Here is a 19,068-nt window from a genome sequence, read left to right as displayed (position 1 = left end):
GTTCCACATAGAGAGCCTCACTAAAAGGCACCTCTCCTCTTCATGCCATGTACCCCAAGCACTGTTTCTCTCATTGGCTAGTCATCTTAATGGCTAGTTTTATTAACAAGATTACATCAGATTTTTCCCTAGGGAGTTGATCTAGCTAATGCTCTTTCTAGTCTGTAGTATCAGTTGCTCTCTGGATCAATTTATCTATAATCTTACAGGAACAACATGAATACAAAGGGAGAACTAAACCGGACCACAAGATTTCTCCACTGAGAAGGCAAAGGAGAACTCAGTTCATTGGGAAGCGAAGAGATGCATTTACCAGACCCTGGTGGAAGGCTCGGGGCAGTGGGGAAGAATGGAGTTTGTTCGCTCAGGAAAGTACAATTTTAAGCCCCTGAACAAAGTTTTCATTCAGCTGGCTGAGATGGCCCCGCTCCCAAGGAGCTACTCCAGCCCTATCATCTCCAGCTTGCAGCGTTTGTCATGATCCCTCCTTAGCACATGTGTTTCCATAGGGAAGATCCTGTCTGCTCCTGCAAGCCAGTCATAGGATGCAACAGCACAATGGGATTCTGCAGCTGCTCACCTTGTGACTGAGAACAGGAAGCAACCCAAAGGCTGCCTGTGGAGAAAGGTCCAGACAATGCCCCGGGTCTCTACATGGGGTTCCCTGGGAACAGTGAAACCTTCCCAGTTCAAAGGATCCCTTGCAAGTAGTAAAGGCCCTATGACAGCAGAGGAGAAACCTGACCTGTTCCTGCACAAACGGGACTGTCTCTTGGCAGCCAGCTCTTCCACGCAGGACATGCTTGTGCTGGCTACAGCAAGGGCAGTGGAGCCCTAGGTTTCTGCCCATGCACACACACACACCCCCTACACACACACACACTCCTTCAATCAGCCACCAAGCTACTGGCAAACCAGCTCAAAGGCCATGGAGAATCAGCTACAGATAAAAAGACATGGGTGAAGCTCAACAAGTCTTACTTTGCTTAGGGCTCTGTGCGGCCTTGGCAATAGCCCTAAGCAATGGCACCTAAAATGCAAAGCCCAACCTGAACAGTGCTGAACTACAATCCATGCTCATCCTTTAGTTTGCTATGTAGAGGGACAAGTATGGATGAGGTAATATCTTTTACTGGAGCCGCCCAGAGAAACGGCTTCTGGGAGGACAGAGTCTGTTAGCCTCTCTAATCTAGTGGCTCCAGGAATGCTTTGGTTTGTTGATTTTCCAGGTAACAAGGAAGACAAGCAAATTGTATGACTCTGCACTTATATGCAAATTCGCTGCCGCAGTCTGATTGGGCTCCCCTTGCCCAATCCACTCCATTCCTGTCTGCCTCCTAGACTTGCTGTCCTCTATGGAGCAAACTCGCCTGGCTGCTCTCATTCCAGCTAGCTGATAACAACCATGCTAAGGTCTCCTGGAGAATAAGAGCAGACAGATACTGTTCACGGCTCACCAGTTCCAGCCATCCAATTCTACGCAGCCTGCAGCCTGCCAGGGGATTCCATACCCCCTCTAAATTCTCATATGCTGACCTTTTAACAGTTAAAAGAACAGGAGTACTTGTGGCACCTTAGAGACTAACAAATTTATTTGAGCATAAGCTTTCGTGAGCTACAGTTAGTTAGCAACCCGAGAAAGAATATCACCAATGGGCAGCAGGGAAGAGGGAAGGAAAGACGACAGAGCTTAATCAAAACCTTTCCACCAAAACGTCCCTAAAACATCTGGAATTAATACCAGAGAGCACGAATGACAGAGCACAGTTTCTCTGCTTTTCCAGACTCACTTATCAGTACAGACTCAAAACCCACTAACAGGACTAGCAACATATCACACCCCCAGCTGATGCCAAGGTGAGAACACTGCAGAGTTCACATCTTGGATCCTGCAGCTGGGAAGCTTCACCTTCTTCTGACAAGAATAAATTAATGCTCTGTATTCATTCCCCACTCAACATGGGCACAAACCTGCCTGGAGCAGTGCATGGACTGTGTATACAGGACGTTAAGAAATCTTAATCTATTGGAGTGAAAGGGGAATTTAATTCCAAATTCATTCAGTCCTGGGTTTCTTTCCTAACAAAGTCCAACATGCCCTAGTCTCCTAGAGCACGTGGGGAATGCAGTTCTAGTTGTATGCAGGTTGCCCAGTGCACAGAGCATAGAACCTCTTGCCATTGCTGCCTGACCTCAGCTAAATTTGGAAGAAGTAATCTTTCCCTTCACATGTTTTCTGGCAGGAAACAGGAAAAGGGAAAAGACGTTATATCAGCCTCCCCACCGACCTATGGACTGCAAACCCCAGAACAGAAAACCGCAATGTTGTTAAAGCTTTGCTGACTGCCTGAAGTCTCCTGCTACTCCCCATGCCACCCGGAGCAAGAAACTCCCTCTCCATAGCATACCCCCGGAGCTAAAATGTCATCTGTGTAAGCCAAGAGAAGAAAACATGTTGCAAAACAATCTCTGCAGATTTACAGATCAACATTCAATCCGTGATTTATAGACACGAATTAGCTCTGTTGCAAGGTTACCAAGCTCACAGATTTGCAGGAATTTAAAAAAAAAATCCAAGCTTCTGGAGCTTCCCATGGCCTCCTGCAACTTCCGACACCAAGCGTGTAAAGGTATCACCTCCACCCAGCAGCACCTTCACCTGCCAGTCGTACACCAGCTGCTTTGTTGTGTGACTCTGCTATTGTTAATATGAACAGGGAGACCAGTCCCAAAGGCCTTGTCATAATTTCACCTGCACTTGTCTGTCTGAGCACGGCTGCACCTGAAATGCTCTGCGGCAGAATTAAACCAAAAAAAAAACAGGGAGCAATCACAACAAGTGTTTGCAGCTTTAGTGAACAGAGAGATTTATTTAAAGTGTGTCTATCCCCTGCTTTAAACATGCAGCCGAAGCATTATTTGTACCCCCTGGACTGGCCAACAGGGAATTTCCCTGGAGCTCAGGTAGCCAATCCCCTGCCCAAGCGTCCATGTTTGATACGGTGTGACACCCATTCAATACAAGGCCAGCTAGGACGTGGCTAGGTCCTTTCTGAGTGTCCGGAAGCCACATAACCTGCTGCCACAGGCATTTACCATGTCACTGACTCTGGATTAAAGGCAGGCAGGGGAACATTTAGAGTCCTGCAGAGAACCTCCAAGACAGTAAACATGGTGAGGTGGCAAGAAGTAAACAGAGCAAGGCAATGGCACCTGATCAAATAATGGAGGAAAAACTAGTTTCAGAAAAAGAAAAGGAAGACTTGTGGCACCTTAGAGACTAACCAATTTATCTGAGCATAAGCTTTCGTGAGCTACAGCTCACTTCATCGGATGCATGTTTCAGAAAGGTTTCAGAGTAACAGCCGTGTTAGTCTGTATTCGCAAAAAGAAAAGGAGTACTTGTGGCACCTTAGAGACTAACCAATTTATCTGAGCATGAGCTTTCGAAGCTCATGCTCAAATAAATTGGTTAGTCTCTAAGGTGCCACAAGTACTCCTTTTCTTTATGTTTCAGAAAGACTGCCATGGACTGGGTGGCTGCTCCTGCCGGTCAAACAAGTAATTCATTCGCTGGTGACAGCCTCTTTAAAGCACAGAAGCAAAGTTCAAAGAAACCCACAGTCACAGGAGAGAGGTGAGCGGGGATGGACGGCCACTTCCTTAGGTTAAAGCAAGAAGTGAGACACCTGTAAGAGAGGCTTCCCCACAGAAAACTGAACAGACCACATAGGACAGCCTAGGCAGGAGGGCACAGTCCAAGGAATCGGAGAAGAGCCCCAAGAATAGAAGAGACAATCTAATTCCTTGCCAGATTGACATGGCCTACCACAGGGGACCCAAGTACTCCCATCAATGTGACAGAGAAATTCTCTCCCTGCCCCCCGGCTTTGTTCTCACACTTCTTGTGTTACTAGCCTTCAAGCTAAAATTACACAGTAAAAAGAACCCAGAACGCAACTTCAGGGGCAGCACTCAGCCCTTCCTTTCATAATGCAGCTGTTGAGTCAGACACCACCAGCAGTGGAAAAAGAAGGCAAGACCTAAACCCTATGGGACAGCGGTGTAACAGGCTGAGCAGCCTGGCCTCCTGGAGATGCCCTTAGTGCATAATGAAGTCACTGGGAGTTGAGGGCTCCCATTCCCTCACAGGATTGGGCTCTAAATCGGCAAACAAGCAATTGGTGACAAGCAGGCAGCTACTGAGCTCTGTCTGTGGGCTGTCGAAGAGCTCTTCTGAAAGCAGCCACTCACTCTGTGTTTCCATGGAAGAGGCCATGGGATGGGGGACGGAGAAGAGGCAGTCAGTGGAAGGAGTAGTTTCCTTCCAGCATGGCTCCTTTCAGCTCCCCAGCATGGAATCCTGCCTGGAAATTCCCAGGGTTTTTGTTGTTGTTGTTGCTATAAACTAGCATTTATTGGCCAGCTAATAACTGATGAAATTGGCATTTGGCACAGCATGGAAAGTGGAGCCTAAACAAACATTAATTGCAAAGAAGCAAACATCTCCCAACTGGCGTTTAAACTTGTTTAGCAACAGAAGGGACATATTTTAACTGTTTACAGCTCAGCCCCAGCCTTTCGCCACTCGCTGAGGAGAAGAAAGGAGTGTGAACGGGGAGAAACGAGCCATTGGCTCGGAGGTTTTCTGCTTTCACGACAGCACAACTATTTCAGTGCCAAAGCAGAACACCATCTAACCAGGGCTGGAAGGTTTGTAGCATTGTAGACCAGACTAGGTGGGGGAGGGGATCTCTTTTATTGGACAGACTTCTGTTGGTGAGAGAGACCAGCTTCAGGTCTGAAGAAGAGCTCTGTGTAAGCTCGAAAGCTTGTCTCCCTCACCAACAGAAGTTGGCCCAATAAAAGATATCACCTCACTCACCTTGTCTCCCTCATAGCCTGGGACCAACAGGGCACACAGCTTGAGCGTTCTATTATGCCAATGCAGCTAGCCCCCAGTCAGCAAGCCCCCAGCCACACAGGCCCCCCAAACACAAGGTCATGGCCCTGCAGCAGGCCCAACTGGACAAGACCAGGCGCTGCCCTTAACTGGACACAAACTCCTGCGCTAGGCAAATCAGACACCTGGACTGAGCTAAAATAGCTGCTAGCACCTCAAGGAGCTGAAAGAGATGGCACTCAGGACAGCGCTCCCACCCCATAAAGGCCACAGTGCTCAAGGGCCGCCCGAGTCACAGTTAATGCTTTGGGACACTACACTCTGACTCTTCCCCCATTACCATGGTCCTCGAAACCCAGACTCACATGCCAACCCAATCTCCCTTGCCCCCGTGCAATAGGGCAGGACAGAGAATTAACTCACAACCCAATTTCTTCCAGCAGCCCAGGTGGCACTCAGGTGGGTACTATGCACTGAAGTTCCATGGGAAAGACCATGATACCTAGCACAGAAAGACATGCCTGCCGCTCCCTGTCCAACACTCCAGCCAGCCAACCAACCCTCCCGTCCCCGTGCTACAGAAGAGAGATCCAGTACTGAGTGCTGAGAAACATAATTGTGCATGGCTATTAAGTCATTCAGTGCATGGACCTGCCAGGATTTTCTGTGGGGCATTTTTCCAGTCAAGTTTTAAATGACTCTTAAATTTAAAGGAGGGAGCAAGCATAGCTCAGTGGTTTGAGCATTGACCTGCTAAGCCCAGGCTTGTGAGTTCAATCCTTGAGGGGGTCATTTAGGGATCTGGGGCAAAAATTGGGGATTGGTCCTGCTTTGAGCAGGGGGTTGGACTAGATGACCTCCTGAGGTCCCTTCCAACCCTGATATTCTAAGATGAGCAACCATTTTTATAACCTCAGTTCCATGACTCCTCAGTGTTTCTGGCATAAATAATTTACAAGTGAGAGGACACCAGATTTCCATGGGAGGGAGACAGAATTTGGATCGAATGCAGGAGAACTCCTAAGGCAAGATACTAGAAGGAACCAACTCAGAGGAGAAGGGGCACCTGAAGCTCCCTGTTACTCACATGAGGTCTGGTTTGTGCCGATGAAGAATGGCACAGAATGCCAGGCCGTCCCGGAAAGAGGTGGTCATGTTGGTGATGCTGACATCCCGGTAGCCTTCACACTGCTGCTTGCACCACAGCTGCAAGTTTTTGATGGCTGCCATTCTGGATAGCGGGGCAGTCAGAGACAGGGGTTAGGCAAGTACAGGAGAGGCAAGCCAGATCCCTGCTGCGATGCTCCCAGTGGAAAATCTGACATCCAGAGCAGCACTTCGCGACGCCAGGAACTGAAGAGCCCCAAACTCCACCAGCTTGGTTCTGTGATAGACCCAGACCCTTCACCTGCTGCAAAGTGCTTTTGCTACCAACCTCCCAGGCCGCTTCTGCGGGCAAGAAAAGGTATGCTGCAACCAGCCCCCGCCACTGCTGGCACAAGTCCTCCCCCGTCGCTGCTGGGGATGAGTGTAGGCAAGGCTAGTTCCTGCCCCTTTCACGTCACTGCGGGGGGGGGGGGTGTGTGCAGGAGATGCTGGTGCAAGACCCTCCCACAGACACTGCTGGGGGGGGGTGTGCAGGCGATGCTGGTGCAAGACCCTCCCACAGACACTGCTGGGGGGGGGGGGTGCAGGCGATGCTGGTGCAAGACCCCCCGTCACTGCTGGGGGGTGCCGATGAAGCTGGCCTCAGCCCGGCTGTGTCTAGCGGAGGGAGCCCGCGGCAGCCCCAGAGCGTGTCAGGAGCTTCCCGACTCCCAGCCCCGGACGCGGGGAGCCGCCGCCGAGTCCCGCTCGCCGCCCAAGGCGCAGCTTGTCCTGCGGCCCCGCTCCGGCGCCCTACCCCGCCGGCGGGTCCCGGCTGCAGCCTGCTGGGTGTGCGGGAAGGAGCCGAGCCGCGGCCGGATCTGTGGGGAAGAGGCGGGGAGAGCGCAGGGGAGGAGCGGGGGGAGGGATCAGGGCGCCCCCTCGGCCGGGAGAGAGGCCCCTTCTCTGGGGCAGGGGGCCGGCCCCACTCCGCCGAGCAGGGTCGCGGGGCACGCAGCAGCGCCGGGGGGGAGCTCCAACCCAGCGCCCCCGGCCGTGTGCCCGGCAGAAGCGCCGAGCGGGCGGGGCGGGAGAAGCCCCAGTGCCCCGACCCGGCCCCCCCGCAGAAGTGGCGGGGGGGGGGGCAAACAGGGGCAGTGCCCCGGGAAGGGTTTGAAAGGAGCAGAACGGGGGCAGGAGCTCCTGGAAGGGCCCCCCACTTGCTCTAGCCCAGGGCCCCAGGAAACCTTGATCCACCTGTGCAGGCCAAGCCCTGCCAGGGAGCGGGGGTGCTGCTCTCTGGATATGCTCGTTCGTTGCCCTGGTTGACGCCCAGAGAGCGCTGGGTGCAGGCCCTAGCCCAAGCCAGGTGGAGACCATGGAGCTGCAGAACCAGCCCCCCGGGGCCTAGGTGAACCGACCTAGGCAGGGGAAGGTGCTTTCCTCTGGCTCATAACCGTGGGCGAGGCAAGATCAGGGAGATAGCTCACCAGATCCTGGAGCTAGCACAGCTGTTGAGCTGGGCTTTTTCTAGCCTGATTTGGAGCAAGTGTAGAACTATCCTCTGGAGCCGCATTAACAGGACTCAGGCAGATTTCCACACATGTATCCCTGCTCTCTTCCCTCATGCGTGAGCGCAGAGGACATCTCTGCCATAAAGCTGCGCAGGGCAATTGTGCAACTAGACAGAGATGTGGGGAACGATTCAGATGGTGGGTCAGAATCCTTAAATGAGTCTTCTCTTTGTCCTGTCCTCAGGCTGCTTCCCACCACGTCCCTGCACGTGTGATTGCCAGAAAAGTAGTGCTCAAGCAGCTAGCATCACAGGAGATGCTCCAGCTTTTTGAAGCTTTCTGCCACCGTCACAGGTATGTAGCCTCACTTGATTATCCTGTCTCCGACTCTGGTGCAGAGCTGATGAAGGCAATGCCATATAGCTGATGTGCACCAGGTGGTAGATCGACTAGGGGGAGCCAGAGCATATGGGCGATAGGGTCATTCTCTACTCGTTTGCCATAATTGAACGCTTGTCTGGTTGGATGACAATGTTAGGGGTTTAAAGGTGGCAAGACAAGTTAGATGAGTGAAAAAATCTTGAAGCCAGTTTCCACATCTGTCCCCTGTTCATACAATAATCCATCTGCCCATACATTTATGCATCCCCTACCTGCTGATTTTTCAGCAGAGTGACGCCTGTTCACTCCATGCGTGTTTCCAACGAAAAGGCATGTCACAGTTCCAATGCACATGCACACCCTGAGCAGCCCCACTGTAGAAACTCGACTGGTGTGCATCAGAAAGGAGCCTCAACCAATGCGGCAAATCTGAACACTTCGGCTCAAACTTAAACTTTGCGCCAGCCTCTCTCTAGTGTATGTGTATCATTGCCTTAGCACGCTGAAATCCATGTACGTTTGCTGTTGCCGCGGTAGTGTGGCGAGTTCAACAGGTAGAGGCAGCCTGCATTTCTAGTTGAAGAGCAAGCACTCTCTTCCAAACACTACCTGCGCCTCCCGGCTGCCTGGTCAGCCTGCAAAACCCTAGTAAACTGGAAGCTGCTGGCGGCGCTGGGTGATGCAGGATCAGGGTAGGAAATTTAGGGAAGAGGATGTAGCAAACAGAAGCAATTTATATCAGAGCTGGGAAGCTACTGCTTCCACTGCACAATACAATTGGGTTTAGGGGGTAGGGTCTAGAATAGAGAGGGAGGGAAGCTGATAGAATGCTGTAAAAACATGCCATGATAAACAGCTCTAGGGTCCATTCATTGTTACCCTGCCCTTTGTGTTGTCATTTTTGCCAGTGCAGAGTGGATGTAAAGTGACGACTTCTGTCTCCTTTGCACTGGTGTAAATAAAGAGTACTCAAGGCTCAGCACAACAGCGAATTGAGCCTGGAGGTCTCAAACCAGCCACCTGAATGAGGCATATGCCAGACAGCAGCTCCAGCCCCATATTAAGGACCATTGCGTCTCTCATGCTGCCCCACAACTGAATGAGCAGAGCCTTCTCTGCTAACACAGAGCCTAGATCAGGCAGAAGTGTGTGGGGACAGCAGCCAGAGTGGGCTTGCTGCTTCCCAGACACAGCTGCACACGAGTGCAACTGACAGCAAATCTGCACCCAGAAGAGAAGGAGCTGTTGGATGCAGGAACATAAAGGCTAGCGCCTGAAAGAGAATTTTACAAGGGGTAGTTGCATCTGAATTTAGGCCATTTTTTACACTCAGTCAGCAGTTAGTGACTTGATCCCCCTTCCCAAAGGTACGGAGTTCCCAAAGTCCCAGTTTTGGCTCCACTGTGATCCACAAAACTCCCTCCATCCCCATCAGTACCTAAACTCTCTTGGCACCTAAGTTTTCAGGGTAAAAGTTCCCTAGGTTTCTGCCTTTGGGCATGCACACTACTGCCTCCCTCTAGGCATCCAAATGCCTAACTCCTGCCCCAGCCCTAGAGTGATTCACAAACTGGGGGAAGACAAGCATTTGGCTGCCTATGTCACATGTGGGACCCAATCGGCTGGATGTGCTCAGAGGCCACCTACCTGATCGGGTCCCGTTCAAACGCAGGTCCGAGGAGGAAGAGGAAGTGGTGGTGCCACCCTATAACGGTTAGCCCCAACCACTGGACTACAGAGCCATTCTCTCTCAGTGCATCTTCCACTGAAATACATCACTGGGCCAGAGAGAGAGAATGGCTCTACAGCCCAATGGTTGGGGGACACACCTGCTCCAATCCCTCCTTCAGTATAGAGCCATGCGAACAGCTTCAAGAGGAGAGTCTGAGGGACCCTCCTACATTAGAATAGCCCCTGGCTCAGTGGTTAGAGCACCCTCTTGAGACAGGGCAGATCCCTGTTCAAATCCTCTCTCCTCCTCGGGCTAAGGGGGGAATTGAACCCAGGTCTCACAAATCCCAGGACCTTGCTCTATAACCAGTGGGCTAAAAAGTTATAACACTTCCTACTCCATCCATTTTATGTGGCACGAGGCAGGTGCCTAAATCATTCCCACAAGAAATGCCTTAGGAGCTTGACTCTAGCAGACAAGTTCCTATTTGTGGAGCTCCAAGCAGAGAGAGGCACCTCCCTGCAGTCCAGACTTCGGCACCTAGGTGAGAGGACAGGGCTTAGTACATTCCACTGCATTGGCATCTTCCATTAGCTAGTTTAGGCATCTCCCTGCATAGCATGCTGGCTTCGGTGGTTAGGCACCTATCTCTCCTACTGCAGCGTAGAGATGCCTAGGCACCTAATTCAGGTTTTGTGGAGCACTATGGTGTTCCTATGATTTTCTACATGCGTAAAAGTTAGGCACAATACTACTTGGCATTGCAATACCTAAGTCCCCCTTTGTGAATCTGGGCCTTGGTCAGACGCCTTCAGCTGAGCCTCTGCCCCAGTGTGTTACACCAGGGGTAGGTAGGAGGAAGGGATGGTGATCGTTAGCATCAATTAACATTATCAACTTAAAAGAAACAGCTGGAAAAGCAAGGAACTCACAAGAAATGTATTTGTATAGTTGACAAAGCAGCAAAGGACACAAAATAATGCTTTCGTCTAAGAGCTGCCTATAAATTAGGTATAAAGAATTAATACAGCCAATATAATATATTAATGGCATTTCTATGACATGATATGGATAATATATATTAATATATAAATACCTTACAAATAATTCACAGTGTGTTTCCATTTCATCAACAATCACCAGCCAACGTATTTACTTTATGGGAAGGATTATACATTTCATTATAAACGGCTTGCTGGGCATGTCAGCAACTTTTACATCTCCATTCACTTTATTATTAATGGCTTCCTGAACAGTAACAGCACAAAGATGCACACAATGCAGTATCAATATTTGATGTGGCATCTATAGTCTCCCATTTATCATTTATAACAGGCTACAAAAACATTATAAAACATTTATTCCACGTTTATAGATCATTTTATACTAAAACAAAGTTGTGTTATAAATACATTATTAATCCTGTGTGCCATTTATAGGAATCCCTTGTAATAAGGCCTGAGCATATGTTGCTCTACAACTAAAACAATCAATAGACTGTTGGGGCTGATTGGAAATATTGCACCCTCTGAGCCAGCTTTCTAGTGCTGCGTGGCTTCGGCAAAGGAGCAGAAGGTAAACATCTGTTTCTGCTCAGGTTATGCTAGAAATGAATCAACCCTTGATAAGGTCAGTCAGAAGAAATGCAGCATAAAACCAGAATTGTTTCACCCCATTGGACAGGTGTGTGGCAAACAAAGGTGCGGTTTCTGGGCAAATGTTAACAGAAACTTCCATGGCAGAGAATTCTGGCCCAGTTAGATCTAGATTATCCAAACCAATTCTTAACCTCCATTTTCTTGCAAACCTGCGAAAGGCAATGGTCACATTACTGTGGACATTAGGGCATCATACTCAGTCCTCTTCAGGGAGTTTGGGAAGTGCAGGTTCTGCCGTACCGAGGAGGAGGGAGGCGACAGATGTAAAAAGTTCACTTGTGGGATTTCTTTTTTTTAATTCAGTGAAAACAGGGTTTTGTGGAGGTGAGCATTCCCCTGCAGTGTTTGCTGCCCAGCTATTGCAGCATTGGGAATGTGAAAATTAATTTAGCCCTGCAACCCCAGGGCCAGTAGAGCCCAAACATCTACCCAGCAATTATATAGCCCTGCAGCCCAAGTCAGCATACGCAGGTCAACTGCAGATCTTTAACTTCAGTGTAGACATCGCCTTCATCACCTAGTCTAACCTCCTCTATCACACAGACCCTTAAATCTCACCCAGTTACCCATCAAAAGATGGAAAATCCACCACTTCCCTTGGTAGTTGGTTCTAGGCAGTGTGGACTGAGCAAAATTCAGGTTGGAGACACTCACTGGTACACAATAGGCATTGGGTTCCTATTACATGGTAATGGTGGTAGCAATAACATATGAGAGATAGTAAGCTCATACCCTATTATTACTAATGATTCAATAATATTGTGTACAAGCGACAAGTACTTTGCTGTGGGCCTCATTTGTCTCCATGTGCTCTTTTGGTCTAAGTTCCATTTTCCTGTATTTGATGCCAGACCTTTGTAAATGTTGTTTGTCCCTGCTATGAAAGTCCAGGGGTGCCTGACTTCTCCAATGCGATGGAGTTCATTCCACAAAAGCACAACAAACACCTGCCGAGATTCTTTCCTAACACATGCCCATAAACAGTTTGGAGGACTTGGAAACATTGCTGGCTAGTGCAGCCGCAGTAGCCAGCCACAGCACAAAGCTATATATCTGCTGTCACTATTGACCAAAAATGCTTCACTTTTAACTCATCATCTTCTTAGTCCTAAATAACAGCACGATCTGGCAACCATGTGCCCAGCATACCCTGAATGTCCATGACTGCTACGGACATCAGTTCCAGGCACATCAGTTCCAGACTGTCTGCTGTCACTCCTTAAACTCATCCCAGTTTCCATACACTTTATCCCAGGGCTGCCTACTCTCCTGATTTTATAATTCATCTTGCAATATTTGGTGCTTTTGTAAAAGCCCTAGCTCTAGAATCCTGTGATTACCCGAGAACCTCAGCTTTCATTATAAAACGTACGTTTCTAGTCCTCTTTGTTGTGGACGAAACCTTGGAAGTGTGACCTGAGTGCATCCTAAAGGCACAAAACCACAAGGCTATGATTTTGGGAGGGTCCTGATTCTTTATTTTTGAACATTCTGGGTTAGCAATACTGATATCTCGATATATCTCAAGACCTTTGGACCCAGGGTGAAAATTACAATTTGCTGACATGTGTAAGAGGAAGTTATCTCAAGGACAGGAAAATCTTATCCTACCCATGTTGCAAAATTACTTGGCATTTAACAAGTCTTTGTCTTCTCTCAGTTGGCTTATATATATATGGCTGTTATTTCTCCCAAGACTAGCAGGGGCATGTTTTTCTTATGCTTTCAAAATTAATGACTTATTTTAGATTAAGGAATCAAAACAGGAAGAAAGTATCCATGAGAGAAGAGAGTGTGTGCGTCTCCTCTGTAACATAATAAATCATCTGCGCCTTACCAAAAGGCGGCCAGGCTGATTCCTCAGATATTTAAAAGGCCCGGGTCAGAAAAAACAAAGAACAATTTCATAGCTCCGCACGCCACTTCAAAATGCTTTCAAACCAATCACTCATGATTGAGGCCAGTTTGCGGTTTTACCTGTGAAGTACCTGGAGAAAAATATAAAATTCAAGTTCAAACATGACTTCACATTGAAGGAAGCTGAAAGTGAAATAAGATACACCCAGAGGATCCACTTGTGTCAACCTGCAAATCCCTACGCTGGGTGCATTGGGGACGCTTCTCAAGAGGAAATACATCCCCCAACCTTGGAGTAAGGAATCTTGAGCATCAGGAGCAAGTGACGCTGTTATCCCGGTGCGTAAAGTGATTTCCCGTCAAAATAAATAAATAAAAGTATTTCACATGTGGGGGTGGGTCTCTGATCCTCACACCCCCAGAGCTCCCTCTGCCCCTAATGGTGAATGGGCCTGTCTCCACTCCTCTAATACCATTGCCTCTTCCCATGGCTTCAAGAGACTTCAACTGTTGCAGTGAGGTCAGGGACGAGACAGTCACCCATTCCAATTCCCTGGGATAGGAGAGTCCTAAAGTATCAGGTGTCCTGCAAATGAGGTAAGCAGGACATTAAAAGGGCCCAGAAATTTATGGTGGGGTTGCCACAGGATTATGCTGAGTCATGACTCAATGCAACAAGTTTGACAATTTATTTTAAAAGGTGACAAGCCCAGACCAAAGGTATTAGGGTCCCTCTCCGACAGATCAGACAAATACACAGTGATCTCTGCACCGTCAAACAGAAAGAACACTCCAGTTACGTGAGGATTCAGAGATCTTACCTCTGCGTATCGCTGAAACAGAAAATGAAAATTGAGTTTTCAAACCAGAACATGTTAGGTTGGGTGCGGTACCCTCTCCTTGTCATGGATCACCATGGGAACATGCCCCTCCCAGTTTTACTCTTTCCTTCAAACTGGTTTGCCACTGCCATCCTTTGATTTTTTCACCTGTTATTAGTGAAGCAGAGAGTAAAGGCTGGTGAACTGAGCTGATAATGTTTGTCAGTGATTAGATAGCACTTTCCCTCTTCAAGCCATGCTACAGACATTAACAAATTAACCCTCACAGGCCCAGGCCATGTGGGTAAATGAGTGTTATCCTTGCTTTACATACTGGAAAAAGAACTATGGCTACACTAGAGAGCTTACAGCGGCCAATTAATTAATCTGCCCCCACCGAGCAGCAGCAGCTATCCCCGCAGGAGAAGCCCTCCTGCAGACGTAGTGCTGTCCAAACCAGCGCTTAGGTCAGTGTAACTTATGTCGCTCAGGAGGGTGGCTTATTCACACCCCTGAGCGATGTAAGTTATACCGACATAACTGGTAGTGTAGACATAGCACAAGTTAATGGACACAGCATTTCCGGTTATGGCTTATTAGAACAATCTATAATCCACCAACCCCCCTTTTGTCCTGTGACTGCAGAGGTATTAGCAGGCCACTTGCTCTTGAATGGTCCCTTAGATAATGTGCTAACTACTTATGCTAAACAATCTGTTTCACCCTGCATTTAGCTGTGATGGTAGCTGTACCTTTCCCAGAAGAGCTCTGTACGGCTCAAAAGCTTGTCTAAGTTGGTCAAATAAAAGATATGACCTCACCCTCCTTGTCTCTCTCCCAGCACGTCAGCAGCAGAGCCATCGGTAGACATCAGGATTTCCTGGTCTCCAGTCTGTGGCTGCCTAGGAGACCATCATGTAACTGGCATAATACCAGCTTTAGCCATTTTCTCCCCATGTTCTTTTCTCTACAAACCTCCAAGTTGGAAGCCAAAGTCTGAAATGAATTATTTCTAAACCAAACACTGTGCCAGCAGCACAGTGCCGGGAAGAGCGGACTGGCAACCTCTAGAAGAACTGGGAAAACTCACCTCTTTACAAATACCGCGTGCCCCTGATGCATTCATCTAGCGGCATTGACACCAGCTTTAGAATGAATTATCCATTTTGCTTTTCCAGCTGGAAGGCGAATGGAGCTGTGGCAATACTGGGAACTCTGCGTTGTGGAAATAGACCGGGGAAGGAAAATGAGCCAAGTGCAGAGATATTCAAGTTAAATTTCATTTACTGGTATTCGATTGTCAACTCTTCAAGGCAGGAACTGCCATCATCTTGGGTCCTGTCCAATGCCAAGCATGATTTTAGAGAGACAAGGTGGGTGAGGTAATATCTTTTATTGGACAAGCTCCTGTTGGTGAAAGAGAGAAGCTTTCGAGATCCATAGAGCTCTTCTTCAGGCCTTCTTCAGCTCCATGGAGCTCAAAAGCTTGTCTCTTCCAACAGAAGTTTGGTTCAATAAAAGATTTCATCTCCCCTACCTTGTTTCTCCCTTATCCTGGGACCAACACGGCTACAACAACACTGCAAACAAGCATGATTTTGACATTTTTATTCAGATTTAAATATCCAGGCATCATCTAGGTTACTAATGAAAAATACATCAAATCAAAACATCAGCAAATCCAAGCCAAAAATAGCCAGACCACAGAATCACAGTGAAATGATGATTAATCATATATTCATGCTTGTTTAAGGCCAGAAGGGCCTGTTACAATCCTCCAGTCTGACCTCCTGCCAGGTCATAAGATATCACCAAGTGGTTCCTGCATCCAGCCCATAACTCTGTTAAGCTAGAGTCTATCGTTTAGAAAGACAAGTATAACAGAAAGCCCTGGAGTTGAGGTCCACTCGAAAAGCCTTTTTCTATTGACCTCTTTAATAGATGGATAAATCCCCACCATACCCAATTAGCAAGAGATCAGATCCAGTACCTTGTATCAACCCTAGCTCTAAACTACAATCCAGAAATTTCTAGGGAAGTCCTGTCTTTCCTGGCAGGGAAAAGCACAAGGGACATCTATCAACTTATCTGGCCGCATTATCTCTGAGCACCCTGTAAGGTATTTATCCTCAGGACCCCCTGGTGAGGTGGGGAAATGCTATTATCTCCATTGTACAGATGGAGAACAGAGGCACAGATACACTTAGGCCTAGATCCTCAGTGGTATCTAGGGCACCTCAGTGGGAGCTATACACCTAAGGATCTGAGCCTCAGGCCTAGGGTAGTCAGGAGTCTGGTCAAAAGGGGACCTGACGGGGTCCAATTAGATCTACTGACCAGACACCCAAAGTCCAGTTACTGCAGGCAGGGAGGCATCAAGTCATCACCCACGCCAGCCCCTACTCAGCCAGGGCCACCTTCTACCTGCGTCGGGCAGGTGCAGCTCCCAGCCCTGGCTTCGCAGGCAAGTCCCTCCTGACATGGGCAGAGGTGGGGGAGAAAGGGGAAGAGTAAAAGCAATTGGAGCAGGGGAAAAGAGGAGCGAATGGGGGCAGGGCCTCAGGGCAGGGGTGAGAATAGGGTGACCAGACAGCAAGTGTGAAAAATCAGGACACGGGATAGGGAGGGGGTAATAGGCACCTATATAAGACAAAGCCCAGAATATTGGGGCCATCCCTATAAAATTGGGACACCTAGTCACCCCAGGCGGGAAGGAGAGGTTCTGGCACTTCTGCTGGAGTGTCCCGATTTTAAATATTACAAAGTTGGCAAACCCTACTCAGGCCTTGTCTTCACTATGAAAGAAAGGCATGTTCATAACCCAAGGTAAAATCCTGGATACCTAAGCACCTAAATACCTTTGAAAATCAGGCCCCCAGCCTTTACATTAACCAGCTAACTCATGTGGAAATTACCAACTTCCTGGTCTTCACTAAGTGCTCACCTCAAGTTAGAGAAGGCCCAGTGTCACATGGGAGAAAGGCTGTGGTGGAGCAGTAGCCTGAATGCCATTGCCCCAAGTCCTAGGCTAGTGCCCGAATACTTTCTCTTGGTCTCAAAAAAGGAAAAATGACATTTTACCAACATGTGCCATGAACCAGACAGTTCCTTTGGAAGTGGAAGGCAAAGAGTCCTCGCACTGAGAGCGGAAATTCACATAGCTCAGGACACGTCTACACTTAAAATGCTGCATCGGCACCGCTGTACGGATGCAGCTGTAGCACTTAAAGACGACGCTCTAAGCCGACGGGAGAGCGCTTTCCCCATCAGCACAGTTAATCCACCACCCCGAGAGCTTCTCTGCCGACAGAGCTGCCTACGCGGAGGTTCAGTCAGTATAACGATGTCACTCAGGGGGTGGATTTTTCACACCCCTGAGCGATGTAGTTATACCAATAAAGGTCTGTAGTGTAGACCAGACCTCTGTGTGCCCTACCCGATCTCAACCCTGTTCTGCGGATGGCATCGTTAGAGGTTTATCTCCCCTTTAAAGGCATTTCCAATAAACCCTGGAGAGCAAAATCATGATTGCTTTAGATGTTAAAACTATTGATGTAAAAAAAGGGCAATTTTATTACTTTTATGAAATGTTTTTCATTATTTGCATAATTGTCAAATGCTAATAAGACAATTAGCAATTATTATAACATAATAATGAGCCAGCAATAACTGGCCTATTGTATTTTAATGAAATTCTTAATTGTTGCTGGGGGGTCCAGAGGTTCTTTTGTCCAATCTCTTTTTCCATTAGAGACGCTGTTCACATGAACAAGGCGAGGAATAAGGGGAAACGAGAGCAGCTACTGTGAAGAGGCAGAAGGGAGTTCTTATAAAGAGGTAATTTTTATTTAAAATGGAGAAAATGAAACCTTTGGACTTAGCAGCTTTAGGATCAAGTTAACCCCTCCCCTACCCCAAAATCCATCTTCATGTTTTGACTTTCAAAAGGCATCATCCTAGGAAAACATTGCTGTCAGGTGACGCAGGTTGAAAACATATCGAGGGGGGCGGACTCAGGATGGTTCATGGGCCTAATGCTGGCAGAAGTATTTACAATGGTAGCCAACCGTGAATAGATGTCATTCTCTGTGCCAGCCAAGCTGCCTTGAGCTTAGATATCACCACACTAGGCTATGGCAGGTGGTGAACAGACCTGTGGGAGTAGTTCTCTCTCTATATATATGGGGCATATAGGAAGTGAAAGAGGGGCTCTCTCATCCCCTTTCTGCGCACACAGAAAAAGGTCTTTTTATCCCTTAGTTAGAGTTAGAATGAAAATGTTGGTACCTTTAAACATGAAATCCCAGTTTCCTGGCTATTACCAGTACCAGGTGTAATTTACGTGGAGGGTACAAAGGAGAGCAGCCTTTACTTTCCACTTCATCACATGGCATCTGTAGCACTGATAGCACTGTGATCAGGCAAAGGGAAAGTCACCTTTGTCCTAGTTCCCCTCTCAGAAGTATGCTTCAGAGACAGCTGCGCTCTGAATCACGAAGACACAGACACAGCTCCTGAGTTAGTCATTCCCCATCCACGGTTCCCCTACAGCTCATTCTCTGCAGCCCCCAGTGTGTATCAACAAGTTTTGGTACCTCTGGAAACTAGTCCCTTAAGCTGCCACTCCTAGGCTAAAGTCCACTTCCAGTGAAGAGACACACCCCAAATACGCACTTCAGAGAGTGAGCACAAGAGATACCCCTTGCCAGATACATATGCTAAGAAAGTCGCACAAACAGCAAACACCCACGTACACAAGTCACCCCAACATACACAGTGCTGAGAATGACACAGCACACAACACGTATACTCTACAAAACATACAATATCAGTATTGCCAACCCCAAGGGTTAAAAAACTAAGAGTCAAGCTCCCCCCCATCCCCAAAAGAGAGAATTTTTAAATAAATAAATAATTTTGAGGTTTGTTGTGCTTATCTCTTGGTGTTTGAGCCTTTAGGGGTTGTGTTTTCAAGGTTTTCTCCACAGGCTAGAGATTTAATTTTTTTTAAAAAATAAAAGCTGAGAATCTCATGTAATAACATGACTCCAGGAGATGGGACTTTAAGAAAAGCAAGTATCATATGACTTGCAATCAAATCGCAGGAGCTGGCAACACTTCTCCTATAATCCCATGACCGTAGGAGCTGGAGCTTTAGGAAAAATAGCAAATATCA

The 19,068-nt window shown here is 48.0% G+C and overlaps 1 protein-coding gene and 1 long non-coding RNA gene across 6 annotated transcripts in view; one reads left to right on the top strand and one right to left on the bottom strand.

Moving 5' to 3' along the window:
• Positions 1 to 6,957, bottom strand: part of MICALL2 (MICAL like 2) — a 34,838-nt gene extending 27,881 nt beyond the window's left edge. Inside the window, exon 1 of one of the 3 annotated variants that reach the window (XM_073362037.1) lies at positions 5,991 to 6,957. In XM_073362037.1, coding sequence (XP_073218138.1) covers positions 5,991 to 6,133 — 143 coding nt within the window. In that variant the 5' untranslated portion in view covers positions 6,134 to 6,957. The remainder of the gene's footprint in view (positions 1 to 5,990) is intronic. The other 2 variants (XM_073362036.1, XM_073362038.1) reach the window with 2 other exon arrangements.
• Positions 6,951 to 19,068, top strand: part of LOC140918198 (uncharacterized) — a 28,481-nt gene continuing 16,363 nt past the window's right edge. For 2 of the 3 annotated variants that reach the window (XR_012161104.1, XR_012161106.1), the window contains exons 1-3: positions 6,951 to 7,857; positions 12,963 to 13,410; positions 17,644 to 17,729. This is a non-coding gene — a long non-coding RNA (uncharacterized lncRNA). The remainder of the gene's footprint in view (positions 7,858 to 12,962; positions 13,411 to 17,643; positions 17,730 to 19,068) is intronic. The other variant, XR_012161105.1, reaches the window with a different exon arrangement.

Source organism: Lepidochelys kempii, chromosome 10, assembly GCF_965140265.1.
Source record: "Lepidochelys kempii isolate rLepKem1 chromosome 10, rLepKem1.hap2, whole genome shotgun sequence".
Taxonomy (NCBI): Eukaryota; Metazoa; Chordata; order Testudines; family Cheloniidae; genus Lepidochelys; species Lepidochelys kempii.
The sequence above is the reverse complement of the archived record's forward strand: the minus strand, read 5'-3'. Positions and strand labels throughout refer to the sequence as shown.